This window comes from Meleagris gallopavo, chromosome 1, assembly GCF_905368555.1.
Source record: "Meleagris gallopavo chromosome 1, MGAL_WU_HG_1.1, whole genome shotgun sequence".
In the NCBI taxonomy this organism is placed as follows: domain Eukaryota; kingdom Metazoa; phylum Chordata; class Aves; order Galliformes; family Phasianidae; genus Meleagris; species Meleagris gallopavo.
The window spans coordinates 111,557,962-111,580,678 of record NC_139404.1 but is presented as its reverse complement, the minus strand read 5'-3'; the positions used below and the strand labels follow the sequence as shown (position 1 = coordinate 111,580,678).

Genomic DNA, 22,717 nt, shown 5'->3' with positions numbered 1-22,717 from the left:
CAGGAAGGCCTCATTGAGGCCTTCCAGTACTTAAAAAGGAACTTATAGGCAGGAGGGAGACCAGCTTTTTACATGGTCTGATAACAATAGGACAAGGGGAAAGAGCTTTAATCTAAAAGAGACGAGATTTAGGTTAGATACCAGGGGGAAGTTTTTCACTTACAGGATGATGAGACCGTGGCCCAGGCTGCCCAGAATAGCTGTGGTACCCCATCCCTGGAGTCACTCAAGGTCAGGTTGAATGGGGCCCTGGACAGCCTGAGCTAGTGGGGGGCAGCCCTGTCCACAGCAGGGGTTGGGCTGAGTGGGCTTCGAGGTCCCTCTAACTGAAATATGATCCATCATATTGAGCTGCTCTCCATCATATTTGAAAAGTCATGGCTGTCAGATGAGGTCCCAGGTGACTGGATGACTGGAGGAAGGGTCACATCACACCCATTTACAAGAAAGGGAGCAAGGAGGAGCCAGGAAACTAAGGCCAGTGAGTCTCACCTCTGTACCTGGGAAGATCATGGAACAACAAACTTGATCACACAAGGAATGAGCGTGTGATCCGAGACAGCCAGCACAGCTTCACTAGGGAAGGGTCATGTTTAACCAATCTGGGGGCCTTCTATGGTGGAGTGGTGGCATTGGCGGACAAGGGAAAGGCAAACAATGTCATTTACCTGGACTTGAGCAAGGCCTTTGACATGGCCCCCCACCACACCCTTATCTCCAGAGTGGAGGGATGTGGATTTGATGGGTGGACCACTTGATGGATAAGAAATTGGTTGAAAGGCTGAAGACAGAACCATTAATCACTACCCTCTATGTCCAGGTGGAGGCCAGTAATAAGCGGCATCCTCCAGGGGTCTGTCTTGGGACTGGTGCTCTTCAACATCTTTATCAATGACATTGACAGCGGAATAGAGTGCACCCTCAGCAAGTTTGCTGATGACACCACGCTGAGTGGTGCAGTTGACACTGTAGAAGGAAGGGATGCCATTCAGAGGGACCTCAACAGTCTTGAAAGGTGGGCCCGGGTGAACCTGATGAGGTTCAACAAGGCAAAGTGCAAGGTTTTGCACTTGGGCTGGAGGAATCCCAGGCATCCACAGACTGGAAGGAGTGGTCCTTGAGAGCAGCCCTGCAGAGAAGGACTTGGGGGTCCCAATGGATGAAAAACTGAACATGAGCTAGCAGTGACCCCATGCAGCTCAGAAGGCAAATGGTATCCTGGGCTCCATCAGAAGAGGGGTGGCCAGCAGGGACAGGGAGGTGATTGTCCCTCTCTACTCTGCTCTTGTGAGGCCCCATCTGGAGTACTGTGTCCAGGTCTGGAGACCCCAGTACAAGAAAGACAGAGAGCTGCTGGAGAGGGTCCAGAGGAGAGCCACAAAGATGATCAGGGGGCTGGAGCACCTCTCCTACAAAGAGGGACTGAGGCAGCTGAGCTTGTTCAGCTGGAGAAAAGAAGGCTGCGGGGTGACCTCACTGCACCCTTCCAGTACCTAAAGGGAGCCTACAAACAGGAGGGGAGTCAACTCTTTGAAAGGGTAGATAACAGCAGGACAAGGGGAAATGGTTTTAAGTTGAAGAGGGAAGATTTATATTGGATGTCAGGGGGAAGTTCTTTACAGAGAGAGTGGTGAGGTGCTGGAACAGGCTGCCCTGAGAGGTTGTGGATGCCCCGTCCCTGGAGGTGTTCAAGGCCAGATTGGATGGGGCCCTGGGCAGCCTGGTCTAGTATTAAATGGGGAGGTTGGTGGCCCTGCCTGGGGCAGGGGGGTTGGAGATTCATGATCCTTGAGGTCCCTTCCAACCCAGGCCATTCTGTGATTCTAGGATAAACTGAAACAGAGGCCTTAGAATTTAACCTATTGTTACATTTAAATCTTATACATTGTACATTTGTACATATCCTTGTATTATTTATGAAATAGTATTGTGCAATTCTAAATTAATGTTTCAGATCCAATTTATAATTTTTTAAATCAGTATGTTTGAGTATTCCACTTTATTGAACTTCTAACTTCTGAATTTTCTGTGTAGATGCTGAGTCAAAAGAATATCAACCACTAGCTCAGCAAAATTAAAATAATAGTTGTATAGTCATTACTTTGTTCTCATCTAATCCTCAAACAGGAAACCTCTACAAAGACGATGACCATTTCAATGTCATCAAATGATTTGGAAAACAAAAAACAGAAGGAAAACTCAGGAGATTTGAAAAGTTCTTAGAGAAGGGCATTCCAATTTTAGCAACCATTGACTTACTCTGGTGTTATATTCATGGCTTAATAGATGCTAACTGGTAGTTATGAACCAGCGTTTTGCTTCTTCATGTCTATATTACAGTCTTTCAGTATAAACAAAGAAAAAACATGAAAAGCTTTCAATATCTTTCATGACTTTAAGGTGAAAAATATGCTTAAGAGAACACTATTTGAACACATTGCTTTTACAAAAAGAAATATGCACCTCTCGGATTTTACTAGTAAATTAAAAATCATAACAAATTAGACTTTTATTGTACTGTAACCCATCAGCATCTCAGCACCACACAGCTTTTCACTCACTCTCATTGGTCTGGATGATGACAAGAATTAGAGACAAAATTGAACTTGCGGGCTGAGATAAAAAGCCTTTTCCTAAGACAGAAGAGGAAAGTGGAAACAAAAATGCAATTATAACAAAGTCTGCATGCACCTCCATAACAGAGATAGGCAGATAACCTTTCCATATTCCAATTTCATAAGCCAAAAATCTATACTTCCATGTATTAATTATTGTTCAACTGTTTTGAATTTCACACAGAAAGAATATTTATTAAGTCTTGATAGCATAGTCCAGAAACAACTGGGTAAACAAACTACAAGATAAATTGAAATTGTATGCACTAAACTTAAAGATGATTTATTCCATTCTCTGGCAAAAAACAAGAGCATGGCATTCCCAGGCTTGTCAAATCCTTCTCAGGAGTCTTCAATAACCAAGATTCCAAAATATTTTACCTCAAAATTTGACCCCTTTTTCTATTGAGAGTTTTTATCTCAAGTTTAATCCACCTGTCATAATTTACACTCATTATTCATTCCTATCTACTACGGTGATACTACCGAATGTTAACAGTATTCTATTTAACTTTCTTTTGTTATTTCTGGACTTCTAATCATTTCTATTGCTTTTACTGTTCCACTTCTTCCTCTAAGCACAGCAACCCAAACAGAATGTGCTCTAAGTATTATCAGCATTGAACAATTATTTTACCTGTTTTACTCACATTATTTCTATTTATATTACTTACTCCAGTTTATACATCTGCCTCCCTCACAACAACATTACAGATTTCAAGGTCAGGTTGAATGGGACCCTGGGCAACCTGAGCTGATGCCTGTTTTAGTGGATGGCCACCCTGACTATGGCAGTAGCATTGGAACTAGCTGAACTTTGAGGTCCCTTCCAACCCATGCCATTCTATGGTTTTATGATAGAAAATATACTCAACTGATACAACAGGTTTGTTGAGGTTCATAATATGAAAGCCTACCTCTTTTGGTGTGAAGGATAATGAGCACTGCAGAGATGACTTTCCCTGTAAAGTAACTGAATGCAAATGAGGCTTTGAAGAACCACTGTCAACGTCTGTCAAACAAAAGTCAGAATTACATTACAAGTGCCTTTGTACTAAATACCAATCTTGTCAAAATTGCAGTAATTCTAAGTAATGCCCACCACAGATATGTACACAGCAAATGTTTATCATCAAGATGTGAATGAACACAATATTTTCATAAGCATTCTGGAGTTAGTTTTGAGAAGTGATAATGAACAGTAACTTTCTTTAAAGTCATAGAATACTCAGCTGAAGTTTTTTCCCCCTAAATGACTTCTAGCCTTTACCAGTTTACCAATAAGGCTTCCTTAATTCTTTAGGTTTTTGGGTCCTATTTTAAAACACTGACATGAAGTAAACCTCCTCTGAGGACAATATTCACTCTGTGACAAAACCATTTGAACAATATGGGATATGAATGTCATGTAACTCGTTTCAAGCATAAAGTCTGATCTAGAAATCGTGTAATGAATCAATTCCCAGGGTGGCTAATTGTCTGTCATAGACAGTCTTACAGACCTTTAATTAAGATGACTAAGGGCCTTCACTTTCCCTTTGAAATCCAATATGTGATAAGGAGATCCCTTTGTTCTCATCAGATTACTTTTTGTGATCATCCACATTTAGTTCTACATAAGGATATAAATAGCAATTAAAATACTGGCTTGCACAAGAAAGCATTCCAACTTCCTGAGCTTGCAGTGACAAGAGGCTGAATGAACATAGCTGAAAAATCTCTCATGTTTAAGTATAGCAGAGACAATACCAGGACTGAATAAAAAAAAAGGGATGAGCAATAACAAATAAAGTATAAGAAACTGTAGTCATATCAAGAAACAAAGAATAACAGCCAAATTCCTCATATTGCTCCAATGCCATCCCAATTTGGGCATTATGTAAAAGAGATATCCTGCAATTAACTCGCAGACATCTTGCACTGTTATAAAAAAAGTCCAGAACACCATAACGATGATGAATTAACTTAAAAGTAAACATTATCAGAACAGGGGGTAGAAGTCTAAGAATAGGAAATAAGTGTAGTTGACATTGTTTTTTGTTTTGTTTTTTTAATTTTATTTTAACTGGCGTGAGGGTATTCAGACATTTTTAAATGCCTTTGCAGCTATAGGCAAAAAAATAATAATCTACAGGAAACTATTTCCCAAATGCTTAGTTTTAGCAAATGTCATTTTTTTATATTAAACCGCTGTTCAATATAAAATGATTGCCTTAGATTTTCTGTAAATTATAACATTGGTATGCCAGAAATATTCTCACATTTTTTCTTAGCATTATCCCATTTTTTTTTATTCAGGGAAAATTCATACAACAAAAGCCAATACCTGTCTGGTTGTTAGCATCAAGTTTAAAATCCTTATATTTAAAAAAATCAAATACCACTTTGGTACATGATTGTCCTTCATTCTGCAGTAAAAATGGAATTGATTTTGTAGAACCAACATAAACACCACCAAAATAAAATCGTTCCTGTAAGTTTAAAGAAGAAAAAAAAAAAGCCTGTAGTCAAACAGAATTTGAAAGACTATATTTTTTCACAGATTCACCATCAGGCAGACATCTCAATTGATCAGTTGTTTTGCCTAGCCCTAATCTTGAAATTATTTCCAGGATAGCAAACACAACAGTTAAGAATTCAACATAGAAGTCCAGTTGCACTATCACAAGGGTTTTCTTCTTTCTAAATAGATCAGTGGATCCACTTATCACTATCTTAATTTTTCTCTGCAACTACCTTAAAGAAATCCTTTCTGTTTTAATGCAGTTATTTTTCGCAAGTGTTCAAGTCCAAAGGTTAGAGCTAACCCTTAGTGTAACTTTCACATGTACATTTAGTTCTTAATTTCTCCTCCTGTATAATCAGTAAATATAAAGATGTTATAATTATGAGATAAACAAGAGAGTTTGGCAAAGCAGATTATAACAACAAAAGAGAATAGATAGAAAGCTTACCCCCATCCTGGGCTTGCTGAAAAACTCCAGAGGGGGATCTCCAAAAGAGATCCTTCCCCACTGGTAGTCAGCTCTTAAATGGGTCTAGGAGAGGTGCAGCCAGGCTCCACCCCTTCCGGCAGCACAGGTGAATTGCCTTCATCTGTGCTCCCGTGGCTGACTCATTGCTCGCCTCAGGTGATCAATCAGAGGTTCAGGCTGTGATTCAGCAGTTCCCATACACCTCCTAAGTTACTTTCCTTCATTTGATAATTTTCCTCAGGAATTTAGCATAGGAAATAAAACAGAAAATACAAAGTAGCAATAAAGCACTTTGACGTCAAGGTAATGCAAAACACTACAAGTCTTACCAATTGCTAGAATATCTTCATACTTACCACATCAATCTTTATTTCAGGGGTATCTACAAATCCACTAATCCTAAGCGTTAGTACTCCTGAGTTTCGAATTGCTACCTAAGTTAACAAAGAACAGTGTGATTGTTGACAAGGTCATTTTAACATAGAAGTCTCATCAAATCAGTCACAATTATATGAAAAAGTAAAAACAAAACAAACAAAAAAGCCATATGTGGATAGGCATTGCCATCAATAAAGCTCCAAAAAGGCTAGTCTTCTGCAGACAAAACAAATGTGGCAGGAAGATGTATCACTAGATTGAGCAGTATCCTCTAACAGGATAAAACTGAATGGATGGATTAGTTCTATTCAGCAAACATGAGGACTGGCACGCACATCTGTAGGCAAAATCACAGAATCCTTGAGGGAATTGCTGGTGCAAAACAGATGTTATTGTCTAGGGCAATGTTTGTTAGAAGTGGAATGAAAAAATGATCACTAGGTTCAATGAGCATAATGTAGGCAGCCACAGAAGATGGAGGATTAGGGTCAAAAAAGGTAACAAAGATCAACCCCAACAGTAGAGATCTTTTTTTCCCCCCCCCCCACTTATCTGACTACAGACAAGTTCAGGAAGCAGACATGCAGACCACAAACCAGGATTGGATGTTTATTGCTCTCCTATTATCAGATCAAGTGTATTAGTTATTCATTGCTGAGTTAACTTCATTTTGTAATTTTAAAAAAAGTAGTCAAAAAATGAAGAATATTTCAGTACTGCAATTCCATAAAACACTAAAACTGTGCAAATGTCTATATGATTCTATGAAAACAATGAAATGTTAGTTTCAACAGCTCACCAACAATATGACATGAATCAGCTCAAGTGAGAGGCTGTTTAGATACTTCTGTTATTGATCTCAATGTTCAGCTGCTCTGAACAGCTTAAAAGGCATCAACTGTGAGAAGTTCCCCCCTTCTTCCCTCCAAGGATTAGAACACCAGAGGAAAGCTTCAGAGATGATCAAATGTACATACATCTCAACATACAAGCGTTCAGATTTGAATACCTCCACTCTTGTATCAAAGTTCATTTTTGCATTCGGAGTGAAGCTGATTTTGAGATCAGCACGACCTCCCACAGGTACCACTCCTTCAGAAGGGGTGATCACCATTCCAGGCAATGGATTTGAATCAAGAACCTTCAAACACAAACATGAGATAGTAGTAGTACTGAAATAATAACAACAATAATTCACTGCTAAAAACAAACCTGTATCTATCATGAAGCTTTTATATGAAGATTCACTTTGTAGGAATAATATCCAATAAACAAATAAACACGACTGGTGCAAATAAAAATAAATTAATCAAATAGTACCAAAATAAAGTACGAGCAACAGTTCTAAGGATTTTCCTGAAAACAATATCAGTCACTATATAAGTATAGCAAATTATTCTGTGATCAGAAGAACTGATGTGGTTAGGTTTCGTACTAATTCAGGTTTTATGCCTTTACCTGCCCCAGCATTTCATTCACCTCTTATCTAAACCATAATACAGTCTACCCTCCTCTCAGCTGTAAGTCTAGTAATCACATTTGCTGGGGCCAAATATACAACCCGTTCATTCTCACATACTAAATCCCTTCTTATTAGGTACATAAATATGGGATTTTTCCTTCGCCACTGGTTTTCATTAAGCTTCCAGAATCTCCTAGATCATTAACACTCTGTCAGATTTGGTATAACAGATAGTGAAGAGTCCCTCTGCTTGTCTATCTTTCTGTGATCTTTTTTCTTCAAGAACTAAGATAAAATAGAGGTCATCCAGTAACTGAGAATGAAAAACTGTAACAATCTGATAAAAATGAGCGCCGTCCTCCCCCCCACATCAAGTAATTAAATGTGCTAAGAATACTCCTAGCTTACTTGGAAGTAGGCATGATTGTATCCTATGTTACGAAGATTAGCAGTCTTACAAGTAGGTAAAGCCAATGCACAGTGACTGAAGGGTACCCATTGTTCCATAAATCGAACTTTTGTAGGACCAAGCTATTAAAATCATGAAAAAAAGAAAATAAGCAAGTTAAATCATATGTTATAAAGTATAAATAATCAGCCCAATTTTGTTTTCAATGATAAGCTGACTTATCTGTTGAAATGTGTAAGTTATAACTACTCAAACAGAAAAACACAGGTTGAGTACGTGATGAGATTTACACAACCTATTGAATCTATCTAGATTCAAAGTGATCAGATACAAACCTTTATATATTTCTGAGTTAAGATAAATAAAAAAATATTCTCATTAAATTTAAAACCACAAGTTTCCTGATTTTTTAATCCTGAATGTGTGAGCAGAACAATATACTTCAGAGATTTAGAATATTCATGGTTTTACTGTATTAAACATTAAACTAAAACTGCCACGTTTTAGATATTCTTTTGAAGTCTTGGAAATTGCCATATGGAGCTACTCAGGGAAAAGAAAAAAAAAAAAAAAAAAGAAAGAACTATCAAAAGGAAGTTTCCTTGACACTCAAAATGGAAATACTATAGCGCAAGCAGGCAGTAGAATTATAATAAATAAATAAAATCAGTCTAATTCATACTTCCTGACACATGTAACATTACATATCAAATGATTCAACTAAGCTGAATTTCTTTTCTGGAACACCTGTTCTTTTCTCATACAATTCTTTCTGTAAATTTATTCTCCTCCACCTTAAAATAGTTTGAGATGGATAAAATTACTTATCAGCCAATCAACAATTGCTACCCTGAAGCTATTCAGTGATTTTTTTTTTAATTGTTTTCTGTCTCCTTCATTTGTATACCTACAACATACACATAAAGAACTGCTATACCACCTCTCAACCTCTGTTTATTTATATAAGTAAATCAAAAACTATTACAGCATAAGATATAAGGACCACTCAGTTGTGATGCTAAAGGAAAATACACCATCACAGACAAGAGAGAGACAAAGCATCTTTGTCTTGTCATCAGTTCTTCAGAGCAATATAATTTTTGTAAATGTGTCAAATAGAAGCTATATGAAATTGAAATATTTTTTAATATACAGCCATAGAGTTATACGTAAGAAGTTACTTATTAAAGAAATTTGCTTCTCTAGCCCACTGTATGAAGTGTTACCTTTGCAAAACATTTCAAGTTAGTTGTGTTTCCTTTACACACACACAAATCAAATTCTCCTGCTTCTGCAGAGTTGAATCCTGGATGCCAAACAACTTCACACTCCAGGTCACTGTAGGGTTCCACAAAGCCTAAATAAAGAATTTACACACTACATCACACACATTTACAATTATCAAATTATATTATATAATTACAAATAACACAAAGACATTACAATTAACAACCTTTTATTACTGAAGACAAAACCAACATTTCAAAGATGCCAAACAGCACAATGAATTAAATAATATTAGCATCTGAATTCTCAAGATAATTGTAATATCTCACTTTATTAGAATCCTTAGAATAAATCACATTCAAATTTCATCAGTATATTTTTTGCCAGAAATTACTCAACTGAAAGGACAATCCTTGTAGAATACCATGTTTGTGAAGGCACATATGCTTCTGTTTGCTTTTAGTTGACTCCAAATTCAGAATAGCTTACCTCTCAAGAATCAGAGCACACCAAGTTTCTCATCCAGCCAAGTCTTTTTTGAACTGAATAATGTCAACTCAGAAGTTTTTAAGGAAAAAAAAAAAAAAAAAAACAAAGCTCCAACCTATTCCTACAAAACAATACTTTTCAAAGGAAAAAAGCCTCACATTTTTTAATAAACACTTATCTGTACTGCAAGTGGAAAGTAATCCTAGGCCGAATTATACTTGTGTCACTCACACCATCCACATTAACTTCCACTTTTTAGATATCAGCAAATCGAGCTCGGAAAAATGGTTACATAAGACCTGTTTGTTGGATATAGAAACATCAAACTGGATTTAAGGTGCAATGGGTTTATATATGGAAAGCTGCTCTGGTATCAACACTCCAATCTGATACTACCTGACAATATATATATATATTTATATAAACATATATATTTGCTGACTCAAATATAAAACCAGAGTTTATAGCGTCAGATGAATGTATTATTTAAGATTACTGACATTTAAGATACATATTGTAATTGTATAGTATACCTGTGGTTGGCTGTATAGAAAATGCAGTTCCTTTTTGTGCAGTTATAGGTTTCCAAGTAAATTCAGCAGAACAGTTTCCAGGATTGCATACTCTGACTGTTGTTCTAAATTCTGTCTCTGCCAGGTAGCCAGGAATTGGGTTTAAAATCAGTTCTCTTGCAGATAGATGAAGTTCAACAGGCACTACGTTTGCAATAACCAGCACATGCCCAGCATGTTTGTTGTTTATCGTGTAAGTGAAAGATCTGTAGCATAAAAAAATACGTATACATTTCTGAATAGTTTTTCTGTATTTATTATGTTGTAGTCAAAGTAAAATTTATATGAAGTGTAATCATTAAGAAGATAATTATGAAGCAAATGAGCATGAACACAGTTAAAACTGATAAGAAAAAGTTACCTGTAATTGATCTGCGTGTAACTTAAACCATCTGATTGGTGAAGATCATCCCAAAGAATTATCAACTTCATACTGCTCTTTCACAACAGCACTAGTAATCTGAGAGTCCCACCTTGATACTAAAAATCTAGTAAACGATTTGTCTATTTATTTAGCCAGAAAGAAGTGCGTGACATGAGCACAGATGCAAAGAGGTAAGACTATGATAGAAGGAGCACAGTATTTTCACAAAGTTTCTCACAACAAATAAACTAAAATAGCAAAGTCTAAACTCTTTTTCCCTGATAATCTGTGGCACTATGGCTACACAAGCCTGTAAAATTTTTCAACATAAATCTGCATAAGTTATTGATACTACTACAAATGTACATTCACAATTTTATAATACTTACACCAAGTTTAAACTAGTCACTGTTTTTTTCTTCCTACTAATACAAACTTAAGTCATAAATCAAGACAAATATAAGAAGCCTTACTTTTTAAACATTCCACAAAATTTTGCCTCAAATTCTACTGGAATAGAGGTCTTCGTAAGAGGAGGCACCACCTGACACAATGGACTCAACACTTCCAATTCATCAATTTCAATCTCAATTTGTATCCATATATGAACTAACAAGTTATTGATGATATGCAGTTTTCTGACAGTTGTAGAGCACACACAAACATCACCAAAGTTCATGGTAGAAGGACCTGGAATATATTAGAAATATCTTCAACATTAAATTTACCACTAAAACATTCTCATCAAAACAATTTAGTCTTCCACATTGCAGCATTAGTCAGTAGCAGAACAAATTAACACTTAAAACTTGGAAGTATGTTTTTTCCTTAATTAACCAGATATTTAAGTTGTTAGACAAGCAACAATTCAAAATAAAACTAAACTTTTTTATTTGGTCTTTGAGATGTGACAAGTTGCTTTTTACAATACACGTAATCCAGTGGTGACAAAGTGATCTCTACTGTATTTACTGCTATCACCACTCATCATGGTGGTCTGCAGACTTCAAGCCCTTTGCATTAATCAAATATTTTACAAAATCCCAAATATTTGTTTGTACTTATATATTTAATTTATTCTACTTTACCCCACATATATCAGTATATACAACTACAATACTCAAGTTCTGGCTTCATTGAAAATTCGAAAGACAACCCAAAAAGCAATGAAATTTTTCACTTCACAGCTAAATGATATCATCTGCCCCTGTGACCTTAAAACAGACCTGTTTTACTACGAAGTGGTGTTAATAGATGAGACCTTCATAGACTTTAGAAGGTGTTACTCTTCGCATCACAGAGCATTCAACTAGAATTACTTTGAAGGAAGATCCTGAAAAAGTTTTACTTTGAGGTATTACTCCTCAATGTTACCTTTAAGAAACATTCTGAGGACTCCAAGCACTCTTGCTGATACTACTGCTGGTCTACATACTGTGCATTAACTAGCCATAATAGCAGGCCTTGTATTATGCTGCATTCATTTGTCCATAATGAGCCATAGCAGGACTGACCTTTAAAGGAAGCTCTCCTTCCACACGTCCAACCTAATTCTATCTCTTTATTGTCTGTTGAGTACAAAGCTTTAGTTAAACACTACTGTAGGTTTCAAGCTACCACTGAACTAAGCTATTTTTTGTTAAAGGTGAAAAACTGTGGAAGCACTTTGTGTTACTACAAATAAGCATTTTTATAACAACTGTATGCATTTAGTGACAAGAATAAAAATCTTACCAACTAGTATTTGATGAAGCTGTTTGGGTGTCAAAGTTAGATTACAGTCATCCTTTTCTTGAGTAGAAGAAGGCACAGAATTAAGCCCACTCCAAATCTGGGATAAACATAGGACATCTTCTCAGAACAGGATAAAAATTCTTATTCTTTTTTAATATAGTAAATACATTATGCTTATATAACTACTCAAGCACTCAACTTACTTCCTTGATTGAAGCACTTGCTGCCAATTTTTGACTAGTTAGTAGGCAATTCTCATCTGAAGAAAGCATTTTCAACTGTAGCTTCTCCTTGGGAAAATTTGCAACTGAGATCTTTGGTGACATAATCTCTTCTGCTGGTCTAAAATCCATGCTCACAGAATTATTATAAATATAAAACTGCCTAGAGAGGAGGGAGAAAAAAATTGTATGGAAACCTGTAAGTTTGAGTATTCTATGTTCTACTCATTAAAGTACCTCAGATTTATATTTCTTTTTTAAGATAACAAATAACACTAAGTGAGAATATTTCATTATAAAATGAATCTCAGATATAACAAACGTACTGAAAACTCTTTTATTATATTGTTTAGACAAGGACTACACTGTTGCATGGTTGCAGATATCACTTTGCTAAATGTGTTACAAGCACTATGGCTACAAGAACATACATATTATATCATGTCAAAAGTAAACCTTAGAGAACAATGAAGTTTTCAAATCAAACACTGAAAAGACAGCAAATGCCAACATTACAAAGGATCCTTTAACTGTGTATGCCTGTACTGGACCACTTACAGCCTAGTTTTCAGAGCAATTAACTTTTATTGCTCGAAGTTAAACTCAAATTACCTGTAACCAGAGGTTTTAAACTTTCAGAGATCTTAGGCAGGTGCTTCATATCAAGTACTTAGAAAATTATAACTAAGTTCAATAACAACTGTGAAATTTATCTGAAAACTGAAATATTCATTTCTGCTCTTGCTCCTCAAAAATACCTTAAATATGCCATGGCCACATCAGTTTACAGTCATATAAACAGCCCATGCACTATACAACAACAGTTCCTTTCAGGAAAATCATATACCCTGTGTCTGCATAAAAAAAATAAAGATGCATTCACCTCCAGCATACCTTGTCTGAATCATAATGTAATCTCAATTTACACTGTTCTGTGCATATACAACAATAACCTTCTGCCCCTTAATTTTTAGTTTTGCAGACTTACCAGTCTTTAAGGTATAACTTCACCTTTTCTTTTCGAGGGGAAGCTTCACAGTATTTTTTTTCTTAAACGTACTTAAAAACATCAATACTGCCATGTCTGGCTTTCGTTCTGCAGTACACCAAGCAAATAACAAATTCTCACTTTATAAAATTTGTGTAAATTAAGACTAGGATGCCAATACGATCCTTTGATCTTATTTGCTACTTTACACAAATTAAGTTCTAACTCACATACTGAATACATCACTATAGGGGAGCTGCACATGCTGATTAAAAATGCATATATTTCTTACAAATAAAAAAAGAAACCAACATGATCAATAAGATGTTTTTGCAATGATCTATAACCAACTCCTCCTAGAGTTCATAAAAGCCCAAAATATTTATTTATCCTTTAAATCAAGTCCTACCTGGTGGCACCTTTCTGTAAGCGATGCTGCCTTAAACTAGAAATGAAATCTGCATAGTATTCCTTATGTACTTCCTTTGACAGCAGTTCATAGTCAGTATAAGAAAATTCTGGATCTATATAATTATATCTCTCAGTCTTCGTAAAAATAGTCCTAAAAATTTAGAGAGAATTTTAGTTTCATTATTTGTATAAGATATTATTTGTATAAGTCTTGTTAGAACTAAAACACATTGATTTTGCTATATACATATATTTATATATTTTACTGCAAACATGTGGCTGATTATTAATATTTAACGTTGTAAAGGCAACCAAAATGAATAATTGAAACTGTAATAGCTGCATTTATAGTTTCACACACAGGAAGTCAAGTCAATAAATGTATTTGCAAGAGAATCAAGGTCCAGTACACTGCAATGAATTTTAAAGAACATAGTTTGAAAAAATAACTGTCATATGAGTAACCAATCTTGATCTACTATGCAATATGTATGTTTATTTTCAAATATTACTTTTGCTTAATTTGTTACCTGTACTTTTTATTTCGTTCACTAGGTCTAATGCTGGTTGAGCGGTCATTAGGAAAAGCTATAAGTGCATCCCCCTTACAATTCCTGTTTATTTGATGAGTATGAATTTGTGTTTTGGTTGATTTAAGTATTGCCATAGGTGCAATGTCAGTGCACAGTCCCGTGTCATCAGCTACAAACCGTCCAGTTGCATTGGTAATCATTGGTGTTATACCTTAAAATTCAAATAAAACATGTTACATATATTTGTAATTTTGAATCAGAATTCAAAATACCACATAAGAAAAATACTTTGTAATTTATAACAGTCCACTCAGCAACCCAACAGTTGTGTTCATCCATCCCATTGATCTTTCACTGGACAAGAGGACCATTCTAAGAGCCAACTACTTTCACCATAGTCAAATATATATACACACACAAACATATATATATTACAGATCAAACAACTTGTACTGCGTCCAGCTGGGGCACTATTTGCCATCCTCCAAACTATAGGATTGATTACAATCACTTCCACTGCACAGGCAGTTAACTTACAAGAACCTTCATTTCAGACCCTCCCTGGCTCCACCAAATACACAGACAAAAACAAAAACTCATCCACACAGACTGGGAGAAGGGAACAAGAAACTCCGATTAGCTCCCATATTTCAATAAAGCTTAAAAGCATAACCTCTTTATAAGTCTTCAAGTTGGATAAAAAAAATAGGACTGATAGAATGAATGGAAGAAAACAGCAGTTAGAAAAGCTGACAGTTACCAAGGGCTTTGAATGTGAAAGAGTAATCAAGAAATAACAATAAGCTTAAACTCTGATGATTATTACTATTCAAAAAAACATTTTATGTATATGTATGTGTGTCACATGTGCACACATAAGTTATATTTATATATACATTGCTGGCTACAGCTGACATGGAAAAGACTGAGGTACTGAACTTTTTTTGCCTCAGTCTTCCTTGGCAAGTGCTCTAGCTGCACCATTCAAGTAATAAAAGGCAAAGGCAGGGACTGGGAGAATGAAGAATCAACTGCAGAAGACCACCTGAGAAACTTGAACGTGTATAAATATACATGGGGACCTAATGAGACACATCCAACTATCCTAAGGAAACTACTGGACTAAGTTGCTAAGTCACTATTCATCATACTTGAGAAATTGCTGCAGTCTGCTCAAGTCTCTGCTGCCTGGAATAGAGAAAACATGACCTGGGAAACTACAGGCCAGTCAGTCTCACCTCTATGCCCAGTAATATCACGGAGACTATGCTAATCCACATAGAAAAGAAGAGATGACAGCCAACATGGCTTCACTATTTAACATCTTTGTTAGCAATATGAACAGTGGAACAGAGTGCATTCTCGGCAAATCTACCAGTGACACCAAGTTGAGCAATACAATTGACAGAAAAGAAAGGCTCCCATCTGGAGCCTTCAACAGTCCCTCCAACAAGTTCAACAAGGTCAGGTGCAAGCTCCTACACCTGGTCCAGGGTAATTCTAAAAAGAAACACAGGCTGACCAGAGAACGGATTGAGAGCAGACCCAAGGGGGAGTTACGGAATCATAGAATCCTTAGAGTTGGAAAGGACTTCTGAAGGCCATCTAGTCCAACTCCTTTCAATGAACAGGAATACCACAGATAGATTAGATCGCTCAGGGACTGATACAGCCTCACCTTGAAAGTCTCCAGGTATAGGGCATCAACCACAACACTAGGCAACCTGTTCCAGTGCCTCACCACCCTCACTGTAAAAGATTTTTTTCTTATATCTATCCTAAATCTACCCTCTTTGTGCTTGACAAGATTTCCCCTTGTTCTATCACCACAGAACCTGCTAAAGAGTCCCCTTCTTTCCTGTAGCTCCTCTCTAGATACTTACAGGCCACTGTCAGACCACCTCACAGTCTTCTCAGCCTGTCCTCATAGGAGAGACATTCCATTCTGTGGCCCTTTTCTGGACACACTCCAGCAGATTCATGTTTCTCCTGTCCTGAGGACTCACATCTGGACGCAGTACTCCAGGTGAGGTCTCACCAGCACAGAGTAGAGGAACAGGATCACCTCCCTCAACCTGCTGGCCACGCTTCTTTGGGTGCGGCCCAGGATACAGTTGGTTTTCTGGGCTGCAAGGATACACTGCTGACTTATGTCCAACATCCCGTCTATCAGTATCCCCAGGTCTTTTTCAGCAGGACTGAGCTCAATCCTTTCATCCCCCAGATTTTACTGATAATGGGAGTTGCCCTGACCCAGGGGCAAGACCTTGCATTTGGATTTGTGGAACCTCATGATGTTCACCTGGGCCCACTGCTGAAGCCTGTCTAGGTCCCTCTGGGTGGCATCTCATCCCTCTAGTGCGTCGACCACATCCCACAGCTTGGTGTCACCAGCAAACTTGCTGAGGATGAACTCGATCCCATCAATATCATTGATGAAGATATTGAAGAGTACCAGCTCCAGCACAAAATCCCGGGGGACACCATTCATCAACAATCTCCATCCAAACATTGAGACATTGAACACCTCTCTCTAAACTTACAGAACTGCAGCCAGTTCTTCATCCACTGAACAGACCACCCATCAAATCTATATCTTTCCAATTTGGAGAGAAGGATGTTGTAGGGTATCATATCAAAGACCTTACTGAATTACAGATAACATCAGTGGCTCTTGTCATGTCTACTGATGCAGCGACACTATCCTAGAAGGCCACTAAGTTGATCCAGCTATGCTGGTTCTCCCATACCTCCTCCCCACCTTCCTTGTGTCTTAGCATAGTTTCCAGGAAGATCTGTTCCATGATCTATCTCAGCACAGAGGTGAGATGGACAGGTTGGTAGTTATCTCTTTTACCCTTTTTAAAAAAATGGGTGCAATGTTGCCTTTTTTCCAGTCAGCAGAAACGTCACTTGATTGCCGCAATATTTGGGATTCCAAATATCATTGAGAGTGACTTAGTGACTACAATCAGCCCAGGACTCTGGAATGCATCTCATCAGTACCCAGTGAAGAACGCTGGTTGTTGAGAAGTTCAACATGAGCCAGTAATGTATGTTCACAGCCCAGAAAGCCAAAAAAAAAAGAAAAAAGTAGCTAGCTAGCAGGCAAAAGGATATGATACTCTCCCTCTACTCAATTCCCAAGAGACATTGTAACACTGTAACTCAATAGAAAGTGCAATGACAATGACAGCAGAGTAGCACAGTTCTAGGCCACAAAGCAGGGTAAGACACTCAAACACAACAGCCGTGGGCACAGAAATAAAGGGAAAGAATCTGCTTAGCTTCAAAAGACCTTAGGTACACAGGGATCTCCAGCAAGATACCTTTGCCTCCACTGCCAACCCTTAAATGAGGTCTGAGAAGGGGTGGATCCTGGCTCCATCCCTTCCCATTACTCAGGTGCACTGCATGTGCCTGAGCTCCCCTGGGTTGGCCCTGCCTTCCCACTAGGTGCTCAATCACTGTTTCAAGCCATGACTTAGTATTTCCACTACAGCCATCTACTGCATTGATCTCTGGAATCCCCAGCATAAAACAGACATGGACCAGTTGGAGTAAGTCCAGAAGAGGCCGGATCACCGTTCCTATGAAGAAAAGCCGAGAGACAGGGCCTTTCAGTCTGCAGAAGAGAAGGCTCTGAGGGAATTTCATTGCAGTACTTAAAAAAGATAGAGACTTCTTATACAAGGAGACAACGATAGGAAAAGGGGAAACAGTTTTAGAAGTAATAAATAAATAAATAAATAGAGAGAGAGAGGAGAGAGAGAGAGAGAGAGAGAGAGAGAGAGAGAGAGACTTAGATTAGATGTTAGGAGGAAATTCTTCACCCTGAGGGTGGAAAGGGAATAGAACAGGTTGCACAGATTAGCTGTGGGTGCCCCATCCCTGGAAACATTCAAGGGAAAGTTGGATGGGGCTTTGAGCAATCTGATCTAGAGGAAGATATCTCTACTCATGGAGAGCTGGAACTAGATGGTCATTAAGGTCCCTCCCAACTCAAGCTGTTCTGCCATGCAGACCATTCTACATATAAATACATAATCTAAAACTATTAAAAAATATGATGTTATAAACACATTTTTTATAAGGAGTTGAAATTTCAACCAAATAAAATGTGAATAATATACATATAAGCTAATTACTGGACATATTCTGAAAGATTTTTATGCCATCGTAACCTTTGCAGATTGGGAAGAATTACGGGACATAGGAAAGCTAGCAGGCTCTATAAACTGGCAAATTCATCTAGCAGTAGTAACATATAGACAATAAGGAATGCCCTGTTGTCCTTCTTACTTTGTCCTGTGCTTTACCTCTCTCAGAGCTGAAAACTAAAACACATTAGCACTGTGTAATGGCATCACTGCCAAAAACAGAATACTTCATTTACTGATGTGTAAAAGTTAAATAATCAAATGATGAAAAGTTATTCTTTAGTAGTGCACTTTGGTTAAAATACAAGTCATTTCCCTTGCACTATTTTATACGCTTCTGGTGGCTGAGCATTCTCTCAACTCCCAAAGAGAAATTATTTTTTAAAAACAAACTAAAAATAGTATTAAAAAAAATCTTCAAAAATGTAGTTTTTAAAATATTTTATCACTTATCACTTATGATTTTAGGAACTTACCGGGATTAATTCTGAATAAAATAGCTTTTGGTTTAGATTTGCACACACCAAAAAAGTTCAAATATATTTGGTGAATAGATTTTGTCTTTGGAAGTTGTAAATTCTTTTTCTCTAGTTGTCTACCAATTATGTCAATAACCTGCTTCACTTCAAATATTCCAATCTGATGTGGAGAAAATGAAAATATCAAATCCTGTAAAAGAAAAGTGGTTATGAGACATTACAAAGGAAAAATGTAAACTAAATATGTAATTCTGTTGAATTGATTCACTATTCTCTCTGTTTACTTATAAAGATGTGTTCAGCACTATGCTTTTGAAGTATGCCAGTGATTACACACATGCACACATACATACAACTACACTGTAAAACACCAGCAAAATCCTGCTAGTTCATTTTTGAGATAGATGAACTATTTTTTCATATCCCAAATGACAGGTTTGTTAAATTATAATTGCTTCCATATTCAAATTAAATTTAGCATAGCTTTTTATATTAAAGAAATACTACGTTACTCAAGTACTTGCAATAAACTGAAGGACATGAAAATAACCCTGCAAGGGCTTAGTCCTCTCAAGACAGTAAAATGCCAAAAACCCAGATCCAGGCAAAATGTAAGTAAAAGAATTTTGGAGGAGCTCCTCCAGAAAAGTAATGTGGCCCATAGCCCAGCTAAAATGCTTCTGCACCAATGCACGCAGCATGAGGAATAAGCAGGAGACAGAAATCACAGTGCAGTTAGAAAACTATGACCTAATTGCTACCATAGAAACATGGTGAGACAAATCACAGAACTACAATGCTATGATTGAGGGCTACAAGTTTTTTAAAATTGATAGGCAAGGTAGGAGGGGCAGGAGATTTTTCAGGCTCTTATTCTGGGTGAGAGAGGCAGGTTTAACCACCTGGATATCTGCTGGGAAAACAACACAGTGAGTGGCAAGAAGTCTAAAAGACTCCCAAAGTCTGTTGAGGATAACTTCTTGGTTTGGGTATTGGATGGACCAACCAGAGAAGAAACATTACTGAACCCGATGATCACCAGTTCAGAAAAGATTGTTAAAGAGGCTAAAATTGAAGGCAGCATGGGCTGTAGTGACCAGACCCTGCTTCAATTTGTGATCTCGAGGAACATGAGCCTGACTCAGGACTCTGAAATTTGGGAGACTGAACTTGAGGTTGTTTAAGGAATTACTGGATATGATCTGCTAGGAAACTGTCCTTAGGGACAGAGGAATGGAACAGAGCTGGCAGCTTTTTAAGGGCACCTTTCTGAGAGCACAAGACCTCTCCATCCCCCAGCACAAGAAATCAAGCAGAAGAGACAGAAAACTGGCATGGCTGAGCAAGGACATGCTGGTCAAACTGAGAGAAAAGAAGGAAGAGATAGAAAAGATAGGCAGTGGAAGCAGGGATGGGTGGCTTGAGAAGAATACAGTGATCCTGTCTGGACATGCAGAGATGGGATTAGGATGGCCAAGGAACAGATGGAAACAAACTTGTTGAGGGATGTAAAAAACAATAAGATTTTATTTAAAAACATCGGTCAGAAAAGAAAGGCAAAGAAGAGCGTACCTCCTGCAACAAATAAGAAAGGAAAACTGACTTCAACAGGCATAGAGAAAGCTGAGGTACTCAATGACTTATTTGCCTAGGTTTTTGCTGGTAGTCAGGCTTCTCACACCTCTCATATTTCTGAAACTTGAGACAGGGGTCAGAGGAGCAAAATCCCTCCTCCTGTAAGAGTAGAGCAAGTCTGAGACAACCTCATGAGGCGGAATATGTATGAGTCTATGGCACCAGACAACATGCATCTGAGGGTCCTGAAAAAAAACAGCTGATGTAGCTGCCAAGCCATTCTCAATCGTATTGGAAAAGCCATGGCTGTCAGCTGAAGTCCCTGGTGACTAGAAAAAGGGAAATGTCATTCCCATTTTCAAGAAAGGGAGAAAAGAAGATCTAGCAAACTACAGACTGGTGATCCTCATATCTGTGCTTGTTCATGGTGCAAATCCTCCTGGAAGATATGTTAAGGTACATGTGAGATGAGGTGATCCAAGACAGCCAGGATGGGTTCACCAAGAGCAGATCATGCCTGACCAATTGGTGGTCTTCTACAATGGAGTGACAGCATCGGTGGCCAAAGGAAGGGCAACTGATGTCATCTACCTGGACTTGTGCAAGGCCTTTGACATGGTTCTGCACATCTTTATCTCTAAATAGGGTAGGTATGGATTTGAAGACTGGACTATTTGGCCCATAAAGAAATGGTTGGATGCTCATAGTCAGAGGGTTGTTGTCAATGTTTCTACATGCAGGTAGAGGCCAGTCACAAGCGGTGCTTCCTCATGGGTCTATCTTGGGACCAATGCTGTTCAATATCTTTATCAACAAATTAGACAGTGGGATCACGTCCACCCTCAGTAAGCTTGTTGCTGACACCAAGCTGAGTGGTGCAGTTTGTACAACAGAAGGAAGAGATAACATCCAGAGGGACCTGGAGACTTGAAAAGTGAGACCATGTGAACCCAATGAGGCTCAAAAAGGCCAAGTGCAAGGTGTTATATTTAGGTCGGGGCAATCCCAAATATATGCACAGACTGGGAGAAGAACACACTGAAAACAGCCCTGCCAAGAAGGACTTGGAGGTCCTGGAGGACAAAAAGATCAACAAGAGGCATTAGTGTGTGTGCTTGCAGCCTAGAAGGCCAACAGTATCCTGGGCTGCATCAAAAGAGGAGTGGCCAGCAGTGCAAGGAGATGACTGTTTCCCACTACTCTGATCTCGTGAAGCCCCATCTGATGTCCTATTTACAGGACTGGGGCCACCAGTAAAAAAAAAAAAGTGGAACTATTCAAGCAGATGCAGAGTGGGGCCACAAATTAATTTTATTTACACAGTAAAATGCCCACCTTATCATGGCCTTTCAAAACAAGAAGGGAGCTTTAAAACAGGAGGGGTACCAACATTTTGCATAGCCTGATTATGATCGGATAAGGAAGAATGGCTTTAAACTAAAAGAGGGGAAGTCTAGATTAACTGTTAGGAGGAAACTCTTTACTCAGAGGATGGTGAGACACTTGCACAGCTGCCTAGAGAAGCTATGGGTGCCCCATCCCTGGAGGAGTTCAACATCAGTTTGGATGGGACCCTGGGCAGCCTGAGCTGGTGGGTGGCAGCCCTGCCCATTGCAAGGGAGTGGGAACTGGATTATCTTTAAGGTCCCTTCCAACCTAAGCCCCTCTATGATTCTATTAAAATTTTCTTAAAAATATAATTATCTTCTACAAATTTAAAATATCACTTGCTAGTTCCTGGGGTACAGGAAAGACCATTAAGGAGAGGGAGGTGATTGTCTCTCTCTATTCAACTTTCATGAGGCCCCATCTGGAGTACTGCATCCAGGCCTGGGGCCCCCAGTACAGGAAGGAGCCCTTGGAGCAGGTCCAGGGGAGGGCCACTAAGATGATCAGAGGGCTGGAGTACCTCTCCTGTGAGGAAAGGTTGAGGGAACTGGGATTGTTTAGCTTGGAGAAGAGAAGGCTCTGGGGAGATCTCATTGTGGCCTTCCAGTACTCAAAGGGAGCATAAAAACAGGAGGGGGAACAGCTGTTTACGAGGGTGGATAGTGATAGGACAAGGGGGAATGGCTTTAAACTGAGATAGGGGAGGTTTAGGTTAGATATTAGGAGGAAGTTTTTC

The 22,717-nt window shown here is 38.2% G+C and overlaps 1 protein-coding gene across 11 annotated transcripts in view; it reads right to left on the bottom strand.

The window, feature by feature from the left end:
- The window catches only part of CFAP47 (cilia and flagella associated protein 47), a 255,343-nt gene that overhangs the window by 218,475 nt on the left and 14,151 nt on the right, over window positions 1-22,717 (bottom strand). For all 11 annotated transcript variants that reach the window (XR_014879873.1, XR_014879875.1, XM_085210115.1 and 8 more), the window contains exons 9-21: window positions 19,015-19,207; window positions 14,376-14,589; window positions 13,844-13,996; window positions 12,429-12,609; window positions 12,226-12,322; window positions 10,965-11,181; window positions 10,089-10,333; window positions 9,066-9,196; window positions 7,839-7,961; window positions 6,978-7,109; window positions 5,947-6,024; window positions 4,942-5,086; window positions 3,533-3,627 (exon numbers count right to left, since the gene is read on the bottom strand). Coding sequence is in view for 9 of the 11 variants with exons in the window: in XM_085210115.1 (XP_085066241.1) it covers window positions 3,533-3,627; window positions 4,942-5,086; window positions 5,947-6,024; window positions 6,978-7,109; window positions 7,839-7,961; window positions 9,066-9,196; window positions 10,089-10,333; window positions 10,965-11,181; window positions 12,226-12,322; window positions 12,429-12,609; window positions 13,844-13,996; window positions 14,376-14,589; window positions 19,015-19,207 (2,004 nt within the window). In the remaining 2 variants the exon portion in view is untranslated. The remainder of the gene's footprint in view (window positions 1-3,532; window positions 3,628-4,941; window positions 5,087-5,946; window positions 6,025-6,977; window positions 7,110-7,838; window positions 7,962-9,065; window positions 9,197-10,088; window positions 10,334-10,964; window positions 11,182-12,225; window positions 12,323-12,428; window positions 12,610-13,843; window positions 13,997-14,375; window positions 14,590-19,014; window positions 19,208-22,717) is intronic.